The sequence below is a fragment of the Mytilus galloprovincialis genome, chromosome 6 (assembly GCF_965363235.1).
Source record: "Mytilus galloprovincialis chromosome 6, xbMytGall1.hap1.1, whole genome shotgun sequence".
Lineage (NCBI taxonomy): Eukaryota > Metazoa > Mollusca > Bivalvia > Mytilida > Mytilidae > Mytilus > Mytilus galloprovincialis.
The window spans coordinates 20,364,733-20,389,583 of NC_134843.1; the positions used below are offsets into that span (position 1 = coordinate 20,364,733).

Consider the following 24,851-nt stretch of genomic DNA (forward strand, 5'->3'; position numbering starts at 1 on the left):
TTTCCATTCTTATCAGTTTGAGATTCTTGACAAACAGAAGTAAAACTTCATAGTAAAATCTTTTACAATTATAGTTGTACAAGTGTATTACCAATTATAAATTTCGTCTTATTATCATGATAGCATTAAAAGTAATTACATGATTAGGACGATCCATACAAAGACCGCCTTGAGGGACAATTATTGTACAAGTTCAGAAACAAAATGATTTGATATTGCATAAGCCAAAGCTTAACACTTTTTTTCAGTGATGTAATTATTTCCCTTTAATATCAGGACACAAGTATGATATCAACCATAACTAAAAATTGTCAATCACATGATCAATATTATACGTGCCATGATAAAAAAAACTTTCTAATCACATGACCTGCCATTATGTCACATGACACACTAACATTCACATACAATTTGGCACACATATTAAGCTTATAACTACAGCCCATACAAATACACAATTAAGTCTAATGGCATGATTTCTGTAATGAATGCACCAGTATTAGATGATAGCTACACTCTTGGCATCATCACTTCAGCGTACGGTGTGTGATCTAAATCAGAATCTTGACTCAACTGTAATGGTTTCCGACTTCTTGGACGATCATCAAAATTCAAGTCTGCATAATGTATATTATGCTGAAATAAAATGAAAATCTTATTAGTTTACCATTTCATTTTTAAAACACAATTTTTTAACTTCCCTTTACAAATATATACAATTTTTTCTTCTTGTTATTGTCCATTTGACTTCTATATATTTGCAGAAAATAATTCTTAAAAATTCATTTTTATAAATTTAAAATTTTTTCCTCGATGTATGTTATATATGATATATACGAACTCTGACTATCAATTTCATAATTTTTGGTCAATAATTGAAAAAGTTTCCCTTAGGTCTCTATGTTAATTTTATTTTTTGAAGTGTTGATTACCTGATGGAGTAAGTATAAGTAGTGTAACAGCCTTCCAAATTTGATAAATTTTCTTGCAACAATTTCAATCATTAAATTAAACACAGGTTCTCTCCCCTTCCATAATATAAAAGAAAGTTAAATTAAACTGAGTAATAGTATTGTCAAGATTTTATTTATGATTATATGTCTTTCAAAAATTTCATATACTTACATTATTAAATGGACCATTCTTATCTCCTAATGCATCTTTTCTATCTACAAAACTCAGGTTGCTGAAAAGAAATTAAACACAACAATTAATTGATTTTCATGTTGAAACTAATGCTATTCAAAAATATTAACAAGAAAAAAAGAGTATGTTTCCAGTGGGAAACTATAATTTCATGTCTTGTAAAAAGATCATTGTTGCATAAAATTAGTCATATTTTCTTGTTTCAATTGTTTGACAGTTGCCATTTCTGGGCTTTATATAGTGTAGTATGGGGTATGGGTTTGGCTCATTGTTGAAAGCTGTACAGTGGCCTATTTTTATAAACTTCCAGTGATTTTGCTAGCGCTTGTCACTTTCGTAATTTACGAAAGGGTTATCGCATTGACGAAAGTATTTCAAATCAATTTCGTCACTTCAATTTTGAAAGTGTAAAAATATTTTCGCATTATGAACTATAAATCTACCTGTCTTTATGTTTTTGACAAGTTGATGACCCCCAGGTAATTAACATTTTCAACAGGTGTTACAAGTTGTGATTACAACTAAACAGCTTATCGCTATCGGATGGGTCACTAATCCGTTAATTATTAATAAACCTCATAATTGATTATCATAATTATTTCAGTCAGGAAAATCAGTCAGTTCGCTATTCAACAACCAGGAGTATAGTTTTGTCATTTGATCGAAATTGTTACACCCCGGACAGTTTGCATTTGAATTTCAATATTTCTCCAACGATCACAATTTGAAGTTCGTTTGTCGTAGATTCGTCATTTGAATGCATTTTCGTCATAATTGATATAAATTGCCATCAAAAACTTTCAACAATTTCCATTTAAAATATAGAACTTTATTCAATGTTCAGAGATGTCTTCACTGGTTAAACAGGTGCTCCCTGTACTGTGTACTACGCATGCGTAAAAGTATTCCTATGACTATTTATAGACCCTGATTAAAAACGTAAAATACGAAATCATTTAGAATCAATTAAACGAGAGAGACAAATATATCTATCTCTAACCAAAGGAATTTAAACCGAAAAAAATGATAATTTCCTGATGAACTGGACTCGTTTTGAATTTATCATCCACGTGTCACTTGCCGTTTTCGTTTCATTTAAAAACCGAAAGTAGCAACTTTTATCTATTCTTAATTTGTTTACAACCTCCTTTCAGTCGTTATACTCTTTAAAAAAGATTTTATACAGTTCCAACGTTTTATAATGATAATGATTATGCAGTGATATAATCATTGGAAGTTTATTTCTGCTGTGATTCCTTGTTTAAAAAAAATGAATCCTACTTTTGTTGATCAGGAATGTCCTCTGGAACAAACTGAAGAGAAATTGTGAACTAAGTTTCCACATCCCATGTCAGAATCTTTCATAATAAGGTCCAATACAGTCAAATAATACAATACTGACTACCAATCATGCCTAAGTCCTTTAAAATCTGACAAAGTCAAAGATGAATCTAGTAAAATACATCCTTGGTCCCTTGCTGTTGCACAAAAAAAATGTTGATTTTCATAGCGCGCAAAAGTGACTAAAGCTCTCAAAATCCTAGCTTAAACTCTGAACTACTCTAGTGGAGAGTTGTCTTATTAGCAATCATACTACATCCTCTTCTTCTGATATTTACATGTGTAACACTTATTAAATATCTGAGTTCAAATAAAATTTTGAGTGAAGTTCCTGTTGCCCAATCATTAGCTGTAAGTGAAAGTTTGTTATTGTTGTTTGTCTTTTGGTAACTATTCTTGCCATGCTGTTGTCTGTTTTTATTTCATTTTTCCTCTTGCCCTTGGTTTTTTTATAAGCAGAAATGGCAGTAATTTGGTACAGAAAAAAAATCACATTATAGATGCACAATGTCATGTTCTGTAGAAGAAACCTGCACAAGCTTTATCAGATTCTGTAAAGCCGTATTTAGAAAGTTTGGAAAAAATATTACATGGATGAAAACTCCCCAAGACAGAAGTAATCCAAATTTCTTCCATTGCTTGACTTGAAGCTAATACAATCAAAAATTACTTTGCAAAAGTATGTTTTTACCAATCCACTGTGTATATTATTAATAGATATGATTGAGCATTTTTTAGCCAGTTTTCTAAATAAAGTTCAGAACATTCCATTCCTTTCTAATTGTACAATAGAAGAAGATACAAAAAGTAAACTCACTTTCTTGGTTTCTCTGGTGGTTCTGAAAGTAAAATTATGAGAAATTATAAAACAGTTCAGTTTCAGAAGAGAACACATGTAATTTGGATTGTTAAGAAATAAAGATATATAAATGTAGATTTGAACTGAGAATTTAAAGGTGAAATTAAATAAAATAAGTTGCTATAATATCATGCATAAGTCTTGTGTGCGAATATACCTCAATCTATTTTAAGTCCAGAAACAAATCACTTTCAGTTTATCACTGGGCAACTTAATTTTAACCACCACTTGTAGTAATTTTGTAAAACAGTATTGAATGTCCAGGACATCATGTCAGTTGTAATTTAAGATTCTCGTGAATGATTGTAGACCAAAAAAATTATCTGATAAAGGACAGATTTATATGTATATACGGTACTTTTTTTATAATAGACATCTCTGTTATTAAGGTGTATCCAACACCTTGACTAATATTAATTTGGCTGTTTAATTTTGATAAAATTTTGATAAAATGTTTACTTTGACCCTTTGACAAAAATGTAAAAAATTTCAAAAAATTTGAACTAACCACTTTAGAGAAAACAAATTTGGTTACATAGCAGTTTGACGAACAATTATTTTGATCATTGAGATCTTGATATTTCTTTAACAAAACAACTTGATTAAAACGTTTAGCTGATATTTACAGAGTTATCTCCCTGTAGTGTTAGGTACCACCTTAACAAGTAGATTGTGGGGAAAAAAACCATGCAGCTAATCACATTCTGACCACATGTCATATGTTTGTAATCATTTATTCATAAGCTGTTCTTTATACTTCACATTTCAACCTTTAATCAATGAATAGCAATAAATCAATTGTTCACATCCCTTATTAGCATAAAGAAAGGTTCAACTGGTAGGCTCATAAAAAAATAAAGATAATCAACGTGCACTGAGTGACTAAGCAACATCTTCATGACAAAATTCATTGGAAAATGATAACTTAAACAGTCATGACAGTAGCTTAGTTTTTCATTTAAATGTTTTGAATGTTAAATCCATTGACATTGTATTCATTTCATTTAATCATCAACAGTATTAGTCTTTTTCATCAATTTTGTTTACATGTGCAAGTTATTAAAGGGAAATTCCGCGATTTTTTACTTATCATCTAATTATGTTCATCTTAACATAAAAAACACATTTGCAAAGTTTTAAGTTTATATTCCTTCTAATAACGGAGAAAATCAAGTATTTGTAACTTTTTTGGTTGAATTCTCGAGTGGGTCGTGACGTATTAGCCCGATTTATTGAATTCTGGGAAAAAATAAAATCTGTTTAACTCTTATAGCTTATCGACAATATACGTAATTAAAAGCGCACAGCTGACGAATGGTCGAAGTTATGAACCACAATATAAGAATGAACGAAAATGAATATGCATATACCGTTTTGTATTGATTGAATTAAACTCCTATAAAATTATCTCTAGTAAATGTTTTTGAATAAATTTACTTAATTATTGTTGAGATTTTTTTCATAAAATATTTATTGAACATTTTTACTGATATTGAACTGAAAATATTTCAGTTATTGTTTTGATAATCATTTCAATGCAACTAATGTGTGAGCAGAGTGTGTATATTATTTTGTAAAGGTCACTGTATATTTCTCGGCTTGAGGTCAATTCGTTTACCTTGTAGCTATTTAGCCGCAGGTGTGAGTTCAAGCGTACACAGGTATACATGTTGTTATTTGGAAAGGATAAACAGAAAGGATTAGAAAGAGTATGCTGTCACGATGTTAATACACTAAGATTTAATACACGATGAGAATAAAGATACAATAATTAAATTGTGTAAATTAATTGAAAATAAAATTCAGATTCGTAATTCCGAAAGTGTATAAAAATAAAAGGAAACAATTTTTGATTACTTTCTTAGCGGCAATTGGCGTAAAGATTCAAATATGAAGCAAAAAATAGTAGTTTTAATCTTTTATAAAAACTAAATGCAATATTACCCAATTTGATATACCATTGTACATCTGTTTGATATAATTGACTTTACCGGAATTTCTTAACTTGTATTCAAATCTGGCTGTGTTTAAATGCTAATAAAACTATTGCAATTTTAAAGTTTTTAATTGACAAAAAAATACAACATACAACATGCATGATTTTTTTTTAGTTTCTTTTTAACATTTTATTCTTACATAATTAAATTCATTTGACAATCATTTACACGAACTTTTTGTGAAAAGAATATCAATTATCTAAGCTAAGGCATTATTTCTTTTGAGGATTTTTGAGGATTTTTTTAAAAATTCTATGATAATATTTGTGCAATGTCGAACATGATAGCCGTCATTAATCCAAATAAGTAATACAGTAGTTGTAATAAAAGTTATATTTTAATCATGCATAACTGATATTGACGAATTTATAATAGTTCTTTCATACATCGTTGTTCTTGAAACAATCATTATTAGTATACATGTAAGTTTCCTGACGTATAAGAGCCATTGAGGATGAGCTCCAGAGAAATCAGACTAGTGGCGTTTCGTTCGTTTGTTTGTTGGGAAAGGAGAGGAAATGCAACCGCTTGTACAGATAAACGACAGAATTACCATACAAGCATTTATAGTCAACACAATCAGAAAGAGTTCCCATCGTTAGACGGGGAATATGAAGGCTTCCAAGAATGAACAAGTGACATGTCTAACTCTGAACAGTTAGAAAACAGACTATCGACATCGACCGCTTGTTCTTACTATTTGAAACTGTATGCAATATATATACGTATACGTTTATGATATATATAGTGATGAGTTCTTGCGTCTGACAAAAACTAAATTCCTTCATGGTTATATCTTGCCATACGTTTATATTGGTTTGTAAGGTGATTACTCACAATCGTTATTTGAAAATCCTGTTTGTGAGATGTAGATTCATTTCAATACAGAAATTTCGTCTATATATTTCACAAGTGTATAACACGGAGAAGCTCTGAAGGTCCATTACTCCCATTTTGTTTGGGTGTGAACCATCGATGTTTACAGCAATATCACAGAATAAGATGATGATGGTAGAAAGAACTATGGGCGTCATGTGGCAAATATTACATGCATATCGGACAATGAGTTGTCAATCTGTATGAAAAGATTTCCAATACAACCATATTATTGAGAAGGAATGTTTACATGCTATACTCTCGTACTAGTATTACAGGGTTCTTGTGGCGTTCACCTTAGACACACATCTTTTTAACAATGTTTAAAAAAAAGACAGAACCAATTTAATGTCATATTTCCCTATTTTTTAAATATAACTAAAAGTCTTTTATCTGACAAGAATACCCCTATTTAGCGAACAAGTAATTTATTCTTTTTTCTGTTATTGAATACCAAGAAAGAAAATAAATCCCGAAATTAATTTGAAACTTTGATACTCAAAAGTTTCCCAGCAAAATATTCACATTCCCTGGGGATAATTAGTGTTCGTCCAGTGGCATATATAACAATTGTGATGACGAATTACTTCCTTTGTTCGAGAACAATCTTATTGAAATATAAATCTGTGATTTTACTAGGTCCACAGCTTCAATGAACCAAAGCAAAAGTTATACATCGACCTGTATTTAAATCAAATTGGTTCGCTTCTTCTTCTGGTATACAATAGTCTATCGACATTCGATGATTACATTCTGTTGGCATACGTGGACTAGTCTATTTACAACACTTTTACCCCTATTTATTCAAAATATATGTTTTTTTTCTTATGTTCAATGTATACATATATATATTTTAAATTGCGCTATAGTTCCGTAACTTTCTATCCAGTCGTATAAACAAATCGTGCGTACATTTTTTTAAATCAATATTTCTGGTCTGTTCCAATCTGTCCTTCACTATTGACAATGACTATATATTACATTTTCCCAAATTCACCCTTGGAAAAAATATTTAAATAGATTTTAATTTCATCAAATCTTATTTTTTGGGTATTATTTATATGTTTATGAATTATATTCTTTACACCAGAAATTTATAAACAAGCGTATGAGTTTAGTAATGACAAGTAAGACAGAGTTGTATATTATTCATCTGATAGTTCAAAATGGAAAGTTATAAGTTGTAAGTTATCAGCCGTGTACACTGATCAATACCTGCAGAAGTGAAACGATGCATGAACTTGCAAGCCCGACAGGAAATCGCTTGAATACCTGAACGTGTCACCTCACACCCCTCACAATACCTTTGGAAGTAATACCTTAAGCCATGCTGGTGATCAGATGAGGGAAGATCAAAATATATTTGTTTATTACTTTAAAGAATTATGAACAAATTACATTTTCGAAAACAATTTTCACGGAACACTTATTTATGATGTCAACTTTGACTTTTCACCTAATTCCAATATCAACAGTTTAAAAAGAACAGACCAAGGTAATTTAAAAAAAGTAAGAATATTTTTCGTATCAAGTTAGTTAGTCGGATAAAACAACCGTACGATTGACAAGATATCGACACGCAATTACGACTACATCGGTTACTGTAGTTTTGTTTCTTTGTGGTTTATAGACATATCGTTTTTATTAATCGGGAAAGAAGACAAAATGGCGGATCGCAGAGAATTGATACTCTAAATTTAAAATCGATGGTGATCGCTTATCTAGCGGAATAAAACTTTAATATCTATGAATTTGAGCATTTTTATACAGAATGAACATAATATCAATTTTTGATTTTTTTGCGAAGTTTCCCTTTAATGACAAATTGTCTCCCTTATACCAATTTGGGTAGCAACTTAATTTTGCTAAGGAGTCAGTCAATCATCAAATTTAAATGATTTTCAAAACATTTTGGTGATTAAGAATCGTCATTTCGATGGCAAGATAATGCTCTGCCTGAATGTGTCAATTGTTTGCAATCTCCTGTAACACGCTAACATCATGAACATGTCTAATGTGCACTTTTGTGATTTAATGGCCACATTTCACGATCCCTTAATTTATGACTTTTATAAAAACCTACTGCTTTTCAAAATAAAATGTGTATGCCTGATTCATAAAACAAGAATACATTAAATAACTTTCAAAAACGTTTTTACATGTTTATAAGCCATATTATATATGTAGTTTATGAAAGCCATTGTCCTTACCATCAATACTGTCATCCTTCCCTCTATTATTCTTTCTCAGGACAAAGATAACTATGATTATAATTATTATCACCAGTACTGCTATACCAACAGCTATTCCTGCTATTGCACCAGCACCTATACCATCGTCATCTACAATGATTGGGAAACAAAAATATTTTATAAAGTCAACAATTTCAAACTTGCCCCTTCTATCGACATACTGTAAACCAACTTATTTAAGTGGATTTTTTATTTCGCCGACTTTGCATCAATTTATTTTTGTGGTTTACTCTTGATATTGATGTAATTATGTGAGAATAGACCCAAGTGTGCTATACATGCTATATATTAGTGAGGAATATTTTTGCATTATTTTTCCAATCAGAAAAGTCACGAAAATTTTGTTGGTTTACAGAACATTCACATCATATCTGAATATATTTCAATTCTATTCCCATGATAATATATCTGATATTTTAGAGAGACATAACATTCCATAGGAGTAAGTTCAGTATGGGCCTGAATATCATGTCCATTGTTTCATGTAAAAGAGTTCCAAGTTGATGAAAAGATGTGCAAGTGTAAGAAAGTGAAATAAAACTTTTTTGTCAAGCTTTTCTTACAGAGCATTAACATTTACTACTAACCTACTACTTTCAGTACTGAAATAAAACTTATATGAAATAAAATATCTACTTTCTTTTGAAGTATAGTTCTTTCCCTCAGGATAAATAAGATATCTTAAACTAATTTGACTTTTATTTCCAATCTAGTGTTTACCCGATACAGCATGAAATGACAGATGCACAAACCAAAATATAATGCATCCCTTCTGGTATTACTGTGGCATAAACAAATTCAAAATCCAAAGTGTGGAAAAAATGAGAAAATAAACAAACAATCCTGCTCCTGCTTGAAAATATAAGGCAAATTATAAAACATTTAAATTCACAAGGGGAAAGTAATCAAGAACAGCTAGATTGATGCAACCCTATGCTGAACTTGATCTGTGCTTTATGGTAATAAGCAGCCTGTATAAGTTTTATCACGTTTGGTGAAGCAAACTTAAGTTAGAGAGAACAAAAACCAATTTTGAGGATGTTTCACAACGCAACGGACGGGACAGACACTTGGGTAACACTTTAAGTCCCTTTCCATAATTTATCCAACATTTCTTCAAAGCAGTATACATATCTAATGATGAATGAAACAGGTAGCTACATTCCAAAGTCCATAACTTGTCTAAACACAGCATATTAACTATTTTCATATTTTCTTAACCTGCATCCAAAAGTAGCATACATGTTCATCCTCTCTTTTAACCTCAATATCTTTAAGAAATTTTATATATGGGACTTGCCACTTCAGCACTTTAAAAGCAACTTGATTTGTTATAAGGGCTGGTGACCATACAAAATGACTACATAGTTATCAGGGTGCTCATTCCCTTGCAGATGATATTTCTAATACAGCTGTAGTATGATTCTTCATGTAATGAAATCATTTTAATTAGTTTCCCTCCCATTTAGATATTTGTTAAACATACCTGTTGGTGGAAGCTGTGGTGCTGCCGTTGGTCTGGATTCTGCAGTAGTAGAAGGAGTTGTAGTTGAAGTTGTAGTGGTAAAGTCTAATAAAGTAAAAAGTATCATGCACTAGTTGCCAAATATACCACCATACAGATCTTGATTAAGTCACATTTTACTCATAAAATAAGAAATTAAGAGAAATGTCTTTGGTTTATGTAAAGGGCTTTGTTTTTGATGAATTTTGATGAAATTTCGATATAAGTGAATGCATTATTATTCATGGGATACAGATTTTTGTAGATTTCATGGGGATATGTTACACAAATTTCAATTTTCAATGAAATAAGAAATTTATCAAGGATTAAATGCTGACTATCATTACAAAGCCAAAACCATGAAATCAAAAGTTGACCAAAAAACATATTTTCTTCAATCCACATTTAATTGATATCCACGTAATTAAATGAATCCACATCAACTTCAGTTAAACTGAACAAAAATTATGTCTACATGAACATTTGGATTTTGCCAAAATTGTTTGGTTATTCAGACAATTTCTTGAGGAAAATTTCAGTTTTTTCTTAAGAAATTGCTTATTCATTCAAAATCAACTGAATACAAGATATAATAATCTATTTAAAATAAGAAAACCTTTACCAATAAAATAAATAAAAACAAAGAAAACATATGTACGAATCAAGAACTGTATTTTACTGGTGTCATTCTCTGAAAAAAAGCTCTAGCATATACAAAGTTATCTAACAATCTTCTCAGAAGTATTATACTGTGGTTCATTTACATTTACATTTGTTTTTGATTTTCTGTATTTTAACACCACTTTAAAGCACGGCTTTTGGGCTATTGTGTGGTAATAATTTGATGATGTGTCACTGCTGAGCAAGGAAAACTGAATTTGATGCAAAATTACTTTTGTGTTGTTGTCTTTTTTAATTAAACCAAAAATATCAAATATCATCTTGGATAAGTTTGGTAAGGGTCCTAGTTGGTCCATAATATTAATATTAAATCCATTGTTTCAAGATAAAAATATTTTCAGTTGATAAATATGTACATGCAATTAAGTGGAATAAAATGATTTTTGCCTTGTTTTTTTTAAAGCGCTGACATTTTCATTCTAAATGGGTATTTTGGTTAAGGTTGACAAAAACATGAATTTCAGCCATTATTTAAAGAACACTGATTCATTAATTTACTACAAAGAGAGCTATTTCTTATTAAGTCATTGTTTTAGCTATGATTTATTGTGATTATGGTCAATAAATCTGTATTTGAAATTTTAACTAGATATTGGGTCTTATTCGGGTCATATAGAACCTTTTTCAATTATCAAATAATGACAACTATCTTTCTATATTAGCTATTTTACTAGACAGGTGGTATTTTTTAGGGTTCACCAAACGAGGGAGTTTTGATGTTTTTATACTGTAGGTATGATAGCATAGGCAGTAAAAGTAAGGTAACACTGAGATAATTGAGAACTATATATCATGCTACACTTCAATCCTATATAATGCTAATTTTTATGTGAATAATACATCATATAAACCAGGTCTTAATTTTGTTGTTACACAAATTGTATCAAGGTTATTCCAGTTACATTGTAAATTTAGTCTAAATGGAAAATAGGATTTTTTAAACCCCTGATCATACCAATTTGTTTATTGATTTTTTAAATACAATTTTTGAGAAGCCTCTGAGAAGATCACTTATACTTTTATTATTGCAAATAAGAATTTATACATTATATAAAAGATGGTATATATATATATATATTATAAACTGCTGATTAACTGCACATGTTTTAAAGACACCTGCAGAATATTATAGTACATAATGTCCATTTAAATATAGTTTTAAAATATTCTCTGTTATAAGCATTATATGGATTACATTTTTCCTAGCAGCTGATTCTGTTTTCAATTTTGAGCAACGAAACTACCTTTTTTTAATTATTGGTACTATGGATGGATCTTGGACACATTTTAACAGTTTATATTTATTTTCAATTATTTTAAGCAGATATATATTTCAAGGGTTTTATGCTTCATAATTATTCAATGGGCATTAGACAATTTCCATAAATATTTCATTAGTCTTTGGTGATTGGTGATTTAATTTTTTCTACATTTTCTGCTTATAAACATGATAAGATATTTAACTAACTGATAATGTTATAAGTAAACTTACAGGATTTGTACGACAACAAAAAATAAACAAAAGCAAAATAAATTTAACTTTTTACAACCCATAAAACAATCAAATTGTTGATAGAATAAGAATATAAATATGAGAAATAAAGAAAATATTTTTTTGCATGCACATGCACAGATGAATGAAAAAAAGGTAACTAAAATGCAAATATATTCAAAAATTTAATTGAATTCTATAATGAAGTCTTAATAAAAAAACAAAAATCATCATGATCATATCACACAAAACATGCAAAATGGCAAAATAAAAAAAATCATTTCTTTCCAACAGTAAATAGTGTAATTTTAAAAGAAATAAATATACATATAAATCGAAATCTGCAGTAACAAAAAAATTGCCAACTTCAACATTGTTCAATTGACTGTATTTATAAAGAATAGCCCTAATAATTTTTCTTCTTTTATGTTTTGTTTTCAACAATTTTAAGTAGTCAGAAATAAACTTGATATATATGTTTAATAAATATTCCATGTTACTAATTTTCTGATCATAGGATATTGTAATTTCAAAAAAATAACATTCAATTTCAATATTTTTAATATGTATGCCCATATTTGTATTATAGAACTCTTCCTTCCCTAATTACTATTTATAACTTATATCATCCATTTTTTTTAGCCTGATGGTTACATGAGGTATTTTTTCTCCTTATAGTTTTCATACCCTAGCATTAACAGAAGGTTGAGGTGAAAATATTGCTCAATGTGTGTGTTTGCGTGTATGTTCCTATATAAAGATACCCACCTATTTGTATGTGTATAGAGTTATTCATGTTGAATGTCTGTCCATTAAAACGGTTTTGTGCTACACATATGTAGTTATCTGTTTCATTCACCACAACATTATTGATGACATATGTAGGCCCTGTCCCTAGCGTCACACTGGTGTTGGATTCTTTGTGCCAAGTATAATCTGTGTTTATTACAGCAGGATTTCCATCTGATGAACACGTCAGAGTTATGGGTTCTGCTCCTTCAGCAAATGTTGGATTTCTGGGAAACTTTGTTACTTGTACATTCCTTACACTATCTATAGACAAAAAATATAGAGAAAAACATAATAATACATGAACAAATTTACCAACAACCATTTCCTGTACATTTGGGAACAAACACTTCTTAAATCATTGAAGACCTGTTGGTGACCTTCTGCTGTTGTCTTCTCTATGGTCGGGTTGTTGTCTCTTTGACACATTCCCCATTTCCATTCTTAATTTTATTACATACCTTTACAGAATGTTTTTTTTTAAGTACTAACATTAATCAAATAACACATACAGATATAATATATGCAAACTTGAATTATGATTTGCTCTCTGACAAATGCTTTCCACATCTGTATGTCTATTCTTAAATACTGTGAGTAATATTTGAAGCTTACAAAAGAATTCCCCATGAGTTTCCACTAATATCATTACAAGCACTGTTTATATTGCAGAGTTTGTATAAGGCAACACTTAAAAATATTCTAGTTTGCCAAAACCCTACCCAAAGGTTGAGACAGTGGGTAGGTAGGTAGGCATTTTCTTTTTTTTTTCAAAAAAAGAAATTGAAGTATCAGCATGATCAGATGTTTATTAGTCTTCATGCCTATTTGATTAAAAAAGAACTTCTTCAAATCAGGACAATAAAAGAATTTGAGTAGGCAGCTTTTTTCTGGGTAGGCAGCGTTTGGGCAAACAAACCTATTATTTATTATGGCATAATCCCCATCATGCAAATTTATAGTTTTCATTCAATTTGGACTTATCATCTCCTGAAACATTTAGAAACAATGTGGATCAAAACAATTAAACAATTGTAAATTCTTTTCAAGTCTTCCTCATAACTTTTCGATGGAATGATAAATACGTATCAAAACTTATTTAACCCCTACTTACAATATACATTAATGGGGTTAGTCTGTTGTTTTAAATCTAGTGCTACCCCTTGATAAACAACCTGACATCTGACTACAGCATTATTATCTAGTTGTTCCATTTTCAGTGTCAGCTGACTGGTACCGTTAAATGTACAGGTTCCAGGCATAATAACTGCTGTAGTGGTTTCTGATTCGTATGGTGTTTCCTGTATAGTAACACCACTGGAGTCACGTCTGTATCTCACCCATCTGAACTTGCCTTGTGGTTTACCAACATTACCCGTACATGTAAAGACAACATTGTTTCCTTCTTCTATCCCAGCTGATGGTACATATGATGGTACACTGTCTGGTTCTTCTGGGTTTCCTGTAATACATTATAGATAAATGAAATGTATTAATAACAGTAACTACTAAGATACATTTGTTGTAAACTTACTCATAAGTTTAGTTTAAACATATTTATCTATAGTGGATTGGGAAACAAGTTATTGCAACTCATAAATATTCCTTTTCCACTTTGCGGTTGCAAATGCTGTATTGTAGCTACATTAGCTCGCTCATTTTTGAAATCTACACAACAACTTTTATACTCACAAAGGAGTATAACTCAAGAATGGTAAAAGTGATGCCACCCAATTTTGAAATTGATCTATATGTTATGGTAATAGGCATTGTTTTAAAGTTCCATAACATTTAGTTTAGGCAAACTAAACAAGTGAAAGTGCGAGCTACTGCTCACTGATGATACCCCCGCCGCAAGTGGATAATATTAATAGTGTAAAAATATGCAAGTGTTCGGTAAACAGGAAGTTGTCAAGTGATGAATCTGAAAACGCATCACACGGTATAGCTGACTTATATAAATCCTGAAACCAAATTTCAGAAATCCTTGTATTGTAGTTCCTGAGAAAAATGTGACGAAAATTTTCAACTTGGCTATCATGTGTAAAATCATACAAGTGTTCGGTAAACAGGAAGTTGTCGAGTGATGAATCTGAAAACGCATCACACGGTATAGCTGACTTATATAAATCCTGAAACCAAATTTCAGAAATCCTTGTATTGTAGTTGCTGAGAAAAATGTGACGAAAATTTTCAACTTGGCTATCATGTGTAAAATCATACAAGTGTTCGGTAAACAGGAAGTTGTCAAGTGATGAATCTGAAAACGCATCACACGGTATGGCTAACATATATAAATGTTGATACCAAATTACAGAAAGATTGGATGTGTAGTTCCTGAGAAAAATGTGACGAAAATTTTCAACTTGGCTATTATGTGTAAAATCATACAAGTGTTCGGTAAACAGGAAGTTGTCAAGTGATGAATCTGAAAACGCATCACACGGTATGGCTAACATATATAAATGTTGATACCAAATTACAGAAAGGGTGGATGTGTAGTTCCTGAGAAAAATGTGACGAAAGTTTCATGGGACGGACTGACTGATGGACGGACTGACGGACTGACGGACGGACTGACGGACGGACTGACGGACAGACAGAGGTAAAACAGTATACCCCCCCTTTTTTAAAGCGGGGGTATAATTAAAGCTATATTAGAGAACAGAAACATAAACAAATTTATGTTTATAAAGGTGCATAACTCAAGAATATTAAAAATGACCCTACCCAATTTCCAACTTGATCTGTATTTTGTAGTACATTAATAAGTATTGTTTATAAGTTTCGTAATACATGGTTGAGAAAAACTAAAGTTAGAGAATGGAAACTATATTTTTATGTTTATAAAATTGGCATACTAAAAAGGTGTAATGTGAGTTTGTCCTACCTTTAACACTGATATTAGCAACTGTAGAATTTTTAGAAGTACTTCCACCAGAACCTGCATGTGCTACGTTACACATGTACTCATTCTCGTCTTCACATGCTATCTCAGAAAACTGTATCAAAGCATTGTTTGTCAAAGAATCTGTTGGGTTGGTTAGTGTCACTCTGTTTGATAAATAATTTCCATCATTTGTTAGGGTTGCATTTAATGGAACTGATGGAGTGTAAAATGTAGCTACATTTTTAAATGGTCCATTTATTTTAGCCATAATGTTTACACCTGTAACAAATTCCCCTGTCCCGGTAGTATAAGAACACCTCAACTGCAAACTAGTCGATCCAAGAATTCCTTCTGAAGGAGTTGCCTGTAACTGAACACTTATACTTTCTATACCTACAATAAAAGAATAGTCAATTAGTAAGAAATAAATAAGTTACAGTAAATTTGATGTTTCAAGTCTTTGATGTATGAGTCTTTGAGATCTGGGAATGACCAATTGCAATATGAAGTTGAAATATATGTTCTCAGCAAAATTAGGACTTCCAACACCCAACACTTGAAAGTTTCTGTTATTACTTAAACTTTGGCATAAACTATTCAAACAGAAAATCAATTTGTATATTATTCGGTCACTAGAAGAAAATGCTCATTGACCACCTTGAGAATCATACAACATCTACATGTAATTGTTAAATCATTAAAATTATAACACAACACCTTAATTAAATTTCAATATAAAATCTATTCTTACAATCACCATGGTACTACACTAAGGGTCTGACGTTACACAAAACATATTAAAAAGTAATTATTCTCAGTGCAGTTTCAATAAACAGGTGAGTGGATATTTGGAGGAGAATGCAATGCAAAAAAGTGGAGGATAAACCATCTACTCATCAAGAACAAATGTAACACTCCTTTATAAGAATGGTCCTCATACATTGTAGGACATGGTACACCTGTTTAAAGCCAGGTAATGATAAAGGTCCCTAATAAGATAGAATGACCTACAAAAATGTATCTGGTATGTCTATTATTCTATCACATAGGATAAGGTATGATAATTGGATCTTTACAAAGCTTTGAAGTCTTTTAAACTAGTGGTAAATAGAGCGTTTCTTCATTACTGTGCAGTTTAAATCAGGACACACAAACTTACTTGATTATAACTGTGTATGAATCTTTATTATAAGTGAAGTTATAATCAGGGATAAAAAACTATGATATAAACATGATATGGTATCTATAATTACATAACAGATGCACTGTTATCATTAGTTAAGACCCACCCAAAATATGTTTTGTTAAATTATGTATAAACATGCACACATTTTAAATTATGTTTAACAAAAGATAAACAATATTCTTCTGTTTTCATGTTTAAACATTTGTTAAAAGGGTTCAAACAATGAACCAGACCAGCACATAATAGATGCAAATTGCATACTGCTGAGTTTTATTCTTAACTGTCTGATTCAATATTGGTATATTTTCTTTCTGCAATTTAGTTCTAGTAATTTCTTTAATGTTTCCTAAATCAGTAATACATTTTTGTACATGTACAATCATTACTGTCAAACCTCATTCAAACATGTGAAAAGCATTTCTTACTCTTACATTGTTGTCTTAGGAGTCAAAATTTGTTTGTTACAATGGCAATTCTCAGTTAACTCAAGTATGCTTTTAGTACTCATGAAGACGAAAATTCATCTTGTAAACCGTTGTACATATACTACATTTTGTACATGACATATACATGTATGTAATTTTGTAGTGTAGGATATGTAGTAAAATCTTATGACCTTAAGCTTACAATAAATGGAATTAAACCACAAGTCAAATATTTGTCTTAATCTTAAATGCTGAGATTATCACACTTGATTATCACCTGTAAGTTATACCTGGAATTAAACTAGGTCAGATATACAGCTACTTTAAGGCTAGTTATCATGAAATAGTTCCTGCACCCAGGTCTAATATTATAAACTTGAAGTCTAATGGTACTCAGACTTATGTTAACTTATCACAACTCAGTGGGGGGTCTGATAAATATTAAAAAGAGAGCTCTACAATGTAGCTGGTCCATCAAAGAAAAGAAACAGGAAAGTTTGATGAAAATTCTATTTGATATACTTAACAACAAACCATTTCTTCCGGTCTGGCTTCTTAGACCACTAAATCTTAATCTCCATATATAATTTTAAACAAATAAATAAGATGTGAAAAAAAGATACATGTTGTTTAGTAGATCTGCCTGGCTATACTCCAAATAAATCTGCATTAGGACCAGCAGGCAGCACCTGGGTTAAATCAGGGTTATAGTAATTTAAATTTCTATCCTTCATTTACAATTTCTCAATGCTAAATTGTGTAAATTTCACATTTATATGCATATAAACACACATTAGAATACCAATTACATGAAATAAATACTTAAACTCTAGCCTTCATATTGTTTAAATTCATATATGATAAGATTAGATCTTGGGTTAAGGGTAATAAAAAATAACCTGTCTCATTGATTTGGGATTTAAGAAACACTTACCCATGTAACTATTTACAAAGAATAGAATGGAAAAATTAAAACTGTTTTTATCTATGAACTTGTACACATAACCTACTACAGAACATGTAGTAATTATATATATATAATCATACTAGTGACTTTGTATTGGTATATATATTTGTCATACAAATGAAAATCACCATTAAGCATACATGTATATATACAGTATGTATCAGATTAAAAGACTGTATTTATATCTAAAGAATAAAAAAGGTATCTATTTAAAAGTGAAACTCGATAACAGACATTACCAGACCAAGTTTTTATCTCATGACATTTCAGGCGACAGTAAACTGTTCTTCTATTAAATATCCTACTCATTCATGCAAGGTAGACTTAGACCCAAGATTAACCTATACAACTTTTTTGAATTTAGAATTTATACATGTAACGTTATACATGTTATAGGAAAATCAAAATGTAATGGGTTCAATATAAACATGATAAAAATTAAAAAGCTTCAAAATTTAAACACAAATGAATCAAGTTTAGTATATTTATTCATTGATAAAATTTTATAAGGACTGTACAGTTTGGATAAGGAAAGTATGTACTTTTATATGAGTAGTGTATGTTGTACATGTATCAACATAAACTGTCACTGTAATAAATTTAATAGTATGTTGGGGTTTTAACGTCCTACTCTGGAACATATTGCTCTAAGTCTGACAGTGTGTAGAAACATGTACAACAAATAAAATTATTATGTCTTTTTAAGGTTAAAGTACATAGGTTTTATCTCTCAAGAGATTTCCGGTGACCTATAAAAGTATAATTGGTGAATCAATTAGAGATGATTTATTGTATTTTATTGGCGATTATTGAGATTTTTATGATCGTCAATGATGTGTAGTATTTTAAATGAGTGATTATTGACTTTTTATATCCCAGGATGTGACACATGACCACTCCCAAATAAGGTCATGACTAAAATACTCAACTTCATGTCAATACTAGATTCTCATACCTTGCTTTGTAATTCACTCAATGTGTCACAAAGAAGTAATACTCTATTTATAAAGAATGCAAATATGACTTAATTTTTTAAGGGATTTTCCATTTTTTACATACATTTGTTAAGGCATGACAGCTCAAATCTTTAATTTATAGTCATGAAAAAGAGGCTTATAAAAACATTCCTTTTTGGAAAAATAATTTTACACATATATGTTCAGAAGGGTGGGATTGAACTACCTAACATGACTATATGTGACAATAAACAGTACATGTTTAGCTAAAAAAAGTTAACAATAAACATTTTTCTCTGATTGATGAATCAACAGTGATCAAAAGGAAAAACAAATATTATAATTCCAGAATGTCACATCAATACAAAGTTCAAACGTAAACAGAAAAAAACTCTTGTCCGGTCCATTTCACATTTTTTATCTGGATAAAATCTTATTGGTTATCTTGTTTTGTCTCATCTGACTAGAAGTGTGTTTATTACAGGTACATATACTGATGCATGCATTAAAACTGTACTGTAAATATTTCTTTACAAAATATGTCATACTAGTTTGAAAATACTATTTCTCCGTAATTGAATTCAAGATTGAATTTGTATACAAATGTAAATATAAGAAATATACAGATGTAAGGATATTTGAGGACAAGGAACACCCTCCATTGTAAAATTTCTGTTGACTATTGTTAAACATAACAAAAGATCAGAGGGCGACATGGTAGCTACAGATCAAATATTTGATCAGTAAATGTTATACAAGTTAGTCCTTCCTGTATTACCCCATGGCCTATATAATCAAATCAACCATAAAAAGTCAATTACATGTTATCATGTACAACTGACAATGTTCAGGTTATGACAGGTAACACTTCCTGTCTACCTGTACATGTATACATGTAATGTATCCTGCGTAGGTTTTAACATCTAACTACATGCAACACCCCCACTTTTGCATATAAATATTTACCATTCTAAATCTATTTCAAATTTCTTTCACAAAGGTACCTTTAAGTATTCAGGCATAAAGAATAAACAAGATTTAAACTTTTTCAGGTTCATTAATCAAGGATAATTCATCTTCTGTATATATTGTATTTGGGCATGTTCCTTCATATCTGAAATCTTGATTGATAAGTATGTTTTTCTGAAGAGGACAACCTTAAATAGATAACACCTAACAATATGATGATAAACATGATAAAATCAGGAAGATCTTGTCTATTACCCAACAGACCTATTTTAATCTCAAGCCAATTAGATAATTCAGCCAGGGCAGGTGTTGATACAAACCTGGAAGGTTTCCATATGTCCAGGGCTAATGTAGATATAATCTATTACCATAGTGTCAAAATAATGAACTTGCTTTAATTAACGTATTGTCAGAATTCAATGTGTCCTAAATATGCTAATTTAAACCTTTAACAAATACATTTAGTATTAAAATAAATAACTGGAATCTATGAATTTGGTTTATTGTTAAAGTTGTTATCGTTAATATCATAAACAAATAAACCTACATTTTTTATAAACATTGTACATGTATGTATCTAACATGTCAATCTTTTGTCAAAATAAAACAGAGAATTACTACAAATGTACACACGTACAGTACATGCAATTTGTAGATATATAAAAAAATTAATTTAAAGGAATTTTCACCTGGAACATTGGAATAAAACATTTCAAATTTAGTGTTTCAAAACTGTGGTCATATTGATAGTAAGAAATGTTTAAAAGTTCTTTACAACTCTATTGGGCTATCTTTTCCTAAACAGAACAGGGTTCTTTTGCAAACTTTAATATATATATCTTTGTACATGTACATATACTTTTGACTTTATAGAAGTACTACAAATAAAATCATGATGCACTATACATGTAGCTAACAATCTATTAGACATTTTAGCTACATGTTAAATCAAAAATATATTTTGCACTTTAAATTCATATACCAAATATTTAAATATACACCGTTTATAGCTACTATATATAGCTACAATGTAGCTATAGGCATCAGCCCCAGACTATTGCAAAATTTTGTAATCAGACTAGCAAGTATTAGCAGAACTTTGTTTAAACACTGTCACATAAGAAAAATGGCTATATATTGGTCTTTAGACCATTGTAGTTGGAAAAGTTTTGGTGTAAACTGTCTCTATACATGTATTTCCTTTCTTCTTTGAATTTTACTTCTACTTCCTACTGTACAAATGAATTGTCAACTTTCAATCAGGCATATAATGTATCTGCATAATTTCCTCATACATTTGTACCTGTCATACATGTATATACGGATATCCTGCATTAAATTCAACATAAAAGGAAAGAAATAAATCCTTGAATGTGTAAGATACATTTATCAAAATGTTAGCTCAGTTGGATGTATCATATATGATCACATTAAGAAATTCTATCACCATGATCACATGCAAAACAAAAATTTAAATATTTTAGGATGCAGTTTCTTTCAGCAATTAAACCTTATTATGTCTAGGAAAAACATGATAAATGCAGGATATCAAATTATAATTGAATGCATCTAGCTAGGTGTTAATTTGTTTACAAAACTAGTCTAACCATTGTCAGACAGCTTTTTTTCAAGGAAACCTCTAAGGTACTGTATATGAAATAATGAAAGTGATGTTTAAAGATACAAATTTGAACATCAACAAAGTTCTTTAATATGTTTGATACGCAATGTCAATTCCATGAACCTTTTTATAGAAAAATTATTTGAAATGGTAATGTCCTACATGAACATGTATATTTAGCATTTTTGCATGAAGTACAATGTACTTGCATTTATTGCTATGTAAACAAAATAACTGGAAGAACCAGACTTGTGCATGTTGATTCTCAAGTCAACAGTGCAGATTTCCAAATACATGTACATGTAGCAATAAGGTGTATTGTACATGTAACTTGTGGATGATGTTACCTTGTATAGGGGTAAAGGTTTCATCAGGACAAGGAAGGCAAACTGAAACAAAATGGTCAGCTTTCTTACGTGGACATGTAATTCAATTTTTACATTTGCTTAAATTTGCCTGAGAAAAATCAAGGCATGTGCATACATAAACATCAAGTTACTCATCTTTACTTTGAGTAATGAAACCATGCACAAATAATTTATGTAATGTTTGAACTATCCTCATGATCCTGGAACTCTTCCTTGTCACATGAATCTCTGTATTTATCTTTAGGTTGGGACAAGATTGACAGTAAATTTTGTAAAACATGATGTCAATTTGTCAATATGACATTGTCATTTAATATTAGAAAAAAACTTTTTAATTATACATGTAAAGAAAATATATTATTCTCTTTACATGTACATATTTTTAATGTATTCAGCAGTCTTCACGCCGAGTGGCAGCCCAGGCTGGTAAAATTGCTCTCAGGCCTGTAAAAATCAGACTTACTGGCCAACAGAATCTAACTAAAAATTTTCAAAAATTGAGCTGTGGGCCTGTAGATTTAGCAGTTCAGCGTGAAGACTGATTCAGATATTTTTGTTTAACTTTTAGACAAATAAAATATGTAACACTAAATGTCCTACATGATACACTACCATCCAATAATGAATTTGGGATACTAACCACATGAGTTTGAAATCCTATCAATAAGGGGGTAAAAAATCCAAACTCGACTGTCACAGTAGAGCTTCTCTGAGAGAAGCGACAGGAATGCAACGCAGAGAGAAGCTCTACTGTGATAGTCGAGTTTGGTATTTTTTACCCCCTTATTGATAGGATTTCAAACTCCTGTGTACTAACAACATAAATGTACATGTAGCATTAAAATATTCTTTTCAAAAACTTTTGACGACGAGAAAAGCTACACATGTAATAGTAAAATCTCTAAGAAAAGTCAATGGTATTTATTTAGTGTCGTGTAATACTTTAGATGGCTATTTATATTAATATTCTTAAATACAAGACCTTTTCAGGTGTATTCTCTAGACGATCCCCTTTTTCGGGAGCGTCACACGTTTGTTTTGATTTCCTGAAAGTAAACTTCCATTAACTCTGCGTTTATTTTGCACTTACCATTTATGATAATAACACAAAACACTAAAGAAAATATTAAGCTTTTTGAATATTCCATGTTTCAAATTATTTGCGTTGTTGATATAGAAGAATGGCTTATTAATGTTATACTGTCACAAACAAAATATTTGAAATGACATCCGCCATAGTTGACTCACAAAAATTACCCAGAATGCAATTTGATTAGGTATCTGTGGGGCTCGAATGGGGTCTAAAAAAGATGTTCTGTCTTTTGTATTTTAATTTTTATCTTAACCATAGATGTAATACCCATATGAGTCATTTATGATAATAACACAAAACACTAAAGAAAATATTAAGCTTTTTGAATATTTCATGTTTCAAATTCTTTGCGTTGCTGATATAGAAGAATGGCTTAATTAATGGTATACATACTGTCACAACTTAACTTTAATTATATGATATATATAACTATAATTTTACAAGATAGTTTTATTTATAAAAAAAAGATACAAAAATGTTTTAGACTAGACAAATCTTTAATCAGCATGATCAAAACAGTTAAACTTTTCATATTCATAAATCTATATAAAAAACAAGGAAAATTCAAATTTATTTAGAAAGTTCCTTTTCAAATGGCAATATTGCTCAAACACTTCGAATGAATGCCGGAGAACAACTGTCAAAAACTTATATTCTTGACTTGTTACAGGCATTACCTTGTGTCGAAAATGGCCCGGAAAACAAGTCTAAAAACTCAATGTAAAAAAGTAACATATTTTAAACTGCTACTGGCATTGAGTGAGGACTTTAGCTGCAAATTTCATGTTGACCAATTTAACTCAAATTCTCATATTTGATCTATAAGATACTAAAACGTACATCCAAATTATAAAAAGTCTAAAATACGTGTATGATTGGATTTGTCTCGTTCTGTTTGGTTTTACAATATAGGTATAACATAAAAGTTATGTTCCTCGGTGTATTCGAAGAAATACACCAATATCTCACATGTCTCAATACAACAAGAAATTGACAACGTCGTCATAGGTAAAATAGCGATAAACAGATTATCATTGGTCATCTCAACTCGATTTCATTTCTCGCTTTCGCCGTCCGGGCTCTTGAAGCGAGAAAATCAATCTCTATAATTACCGTTAATTACTTGTATTGGATTTGTTTTCTACCTTTGCAAATATAAAAAAAGAAGATGTGGTATGATTGCCAAATGAGACAACACTCCAGTCCACAAGAGACCAAATTACACAGAAATTAACAATTATAGGTCACCGTACGGCCTTCAACTCTGAGCAAAGCACATACCGCATAGTCAGCTATAAAGCTTATTTGTCACATATAATACAATGGTGCTCGATAAGAACCGGTGTGTTCTTCAAATGGCAACAGAAAAATTCCACTCGTTTCGATAGCGCTTATCGTCAGCTGACGCAATTTTACCTCGAGTTAGTCATAGTTAAGTC

At 30.4% G+C, this 24,851-nt stretch overlaps 1 protein-coding gene across 1 annotated transcript; it reads right to left on the bottom strand.

Annotated features, from left to right (window-relative positions):
- On the bottom strand, positions 1-23,566 carry LOC143079173 (uncharacterized). Its single transcript, XM_076254403.1, has 9 exons — positions 23,410-23,566; positions 15,828-16,220; positions 14,052-14,399; positions 12,917-13,201; positions 9,958-10,041; positions 8,430-8,561; positions 3,305-3,326; positions 1,126-1,186; positions 1-636 (listed from the first exon to the last, which is right to left on the bottom strand). Exons 1-9 carry the CDS (start codon positions 23,465-23,467, stop codon positions 511-513), a joined length of 1,509 nt encoding a protein of 502 aa, XP_076110518.1. The 5' UTR covers positions 23,468-23,566; the 3' UTR covers positions 1-510.
- Positions 23,567-24,851: the final 1,285 nt, after the last annotated feature.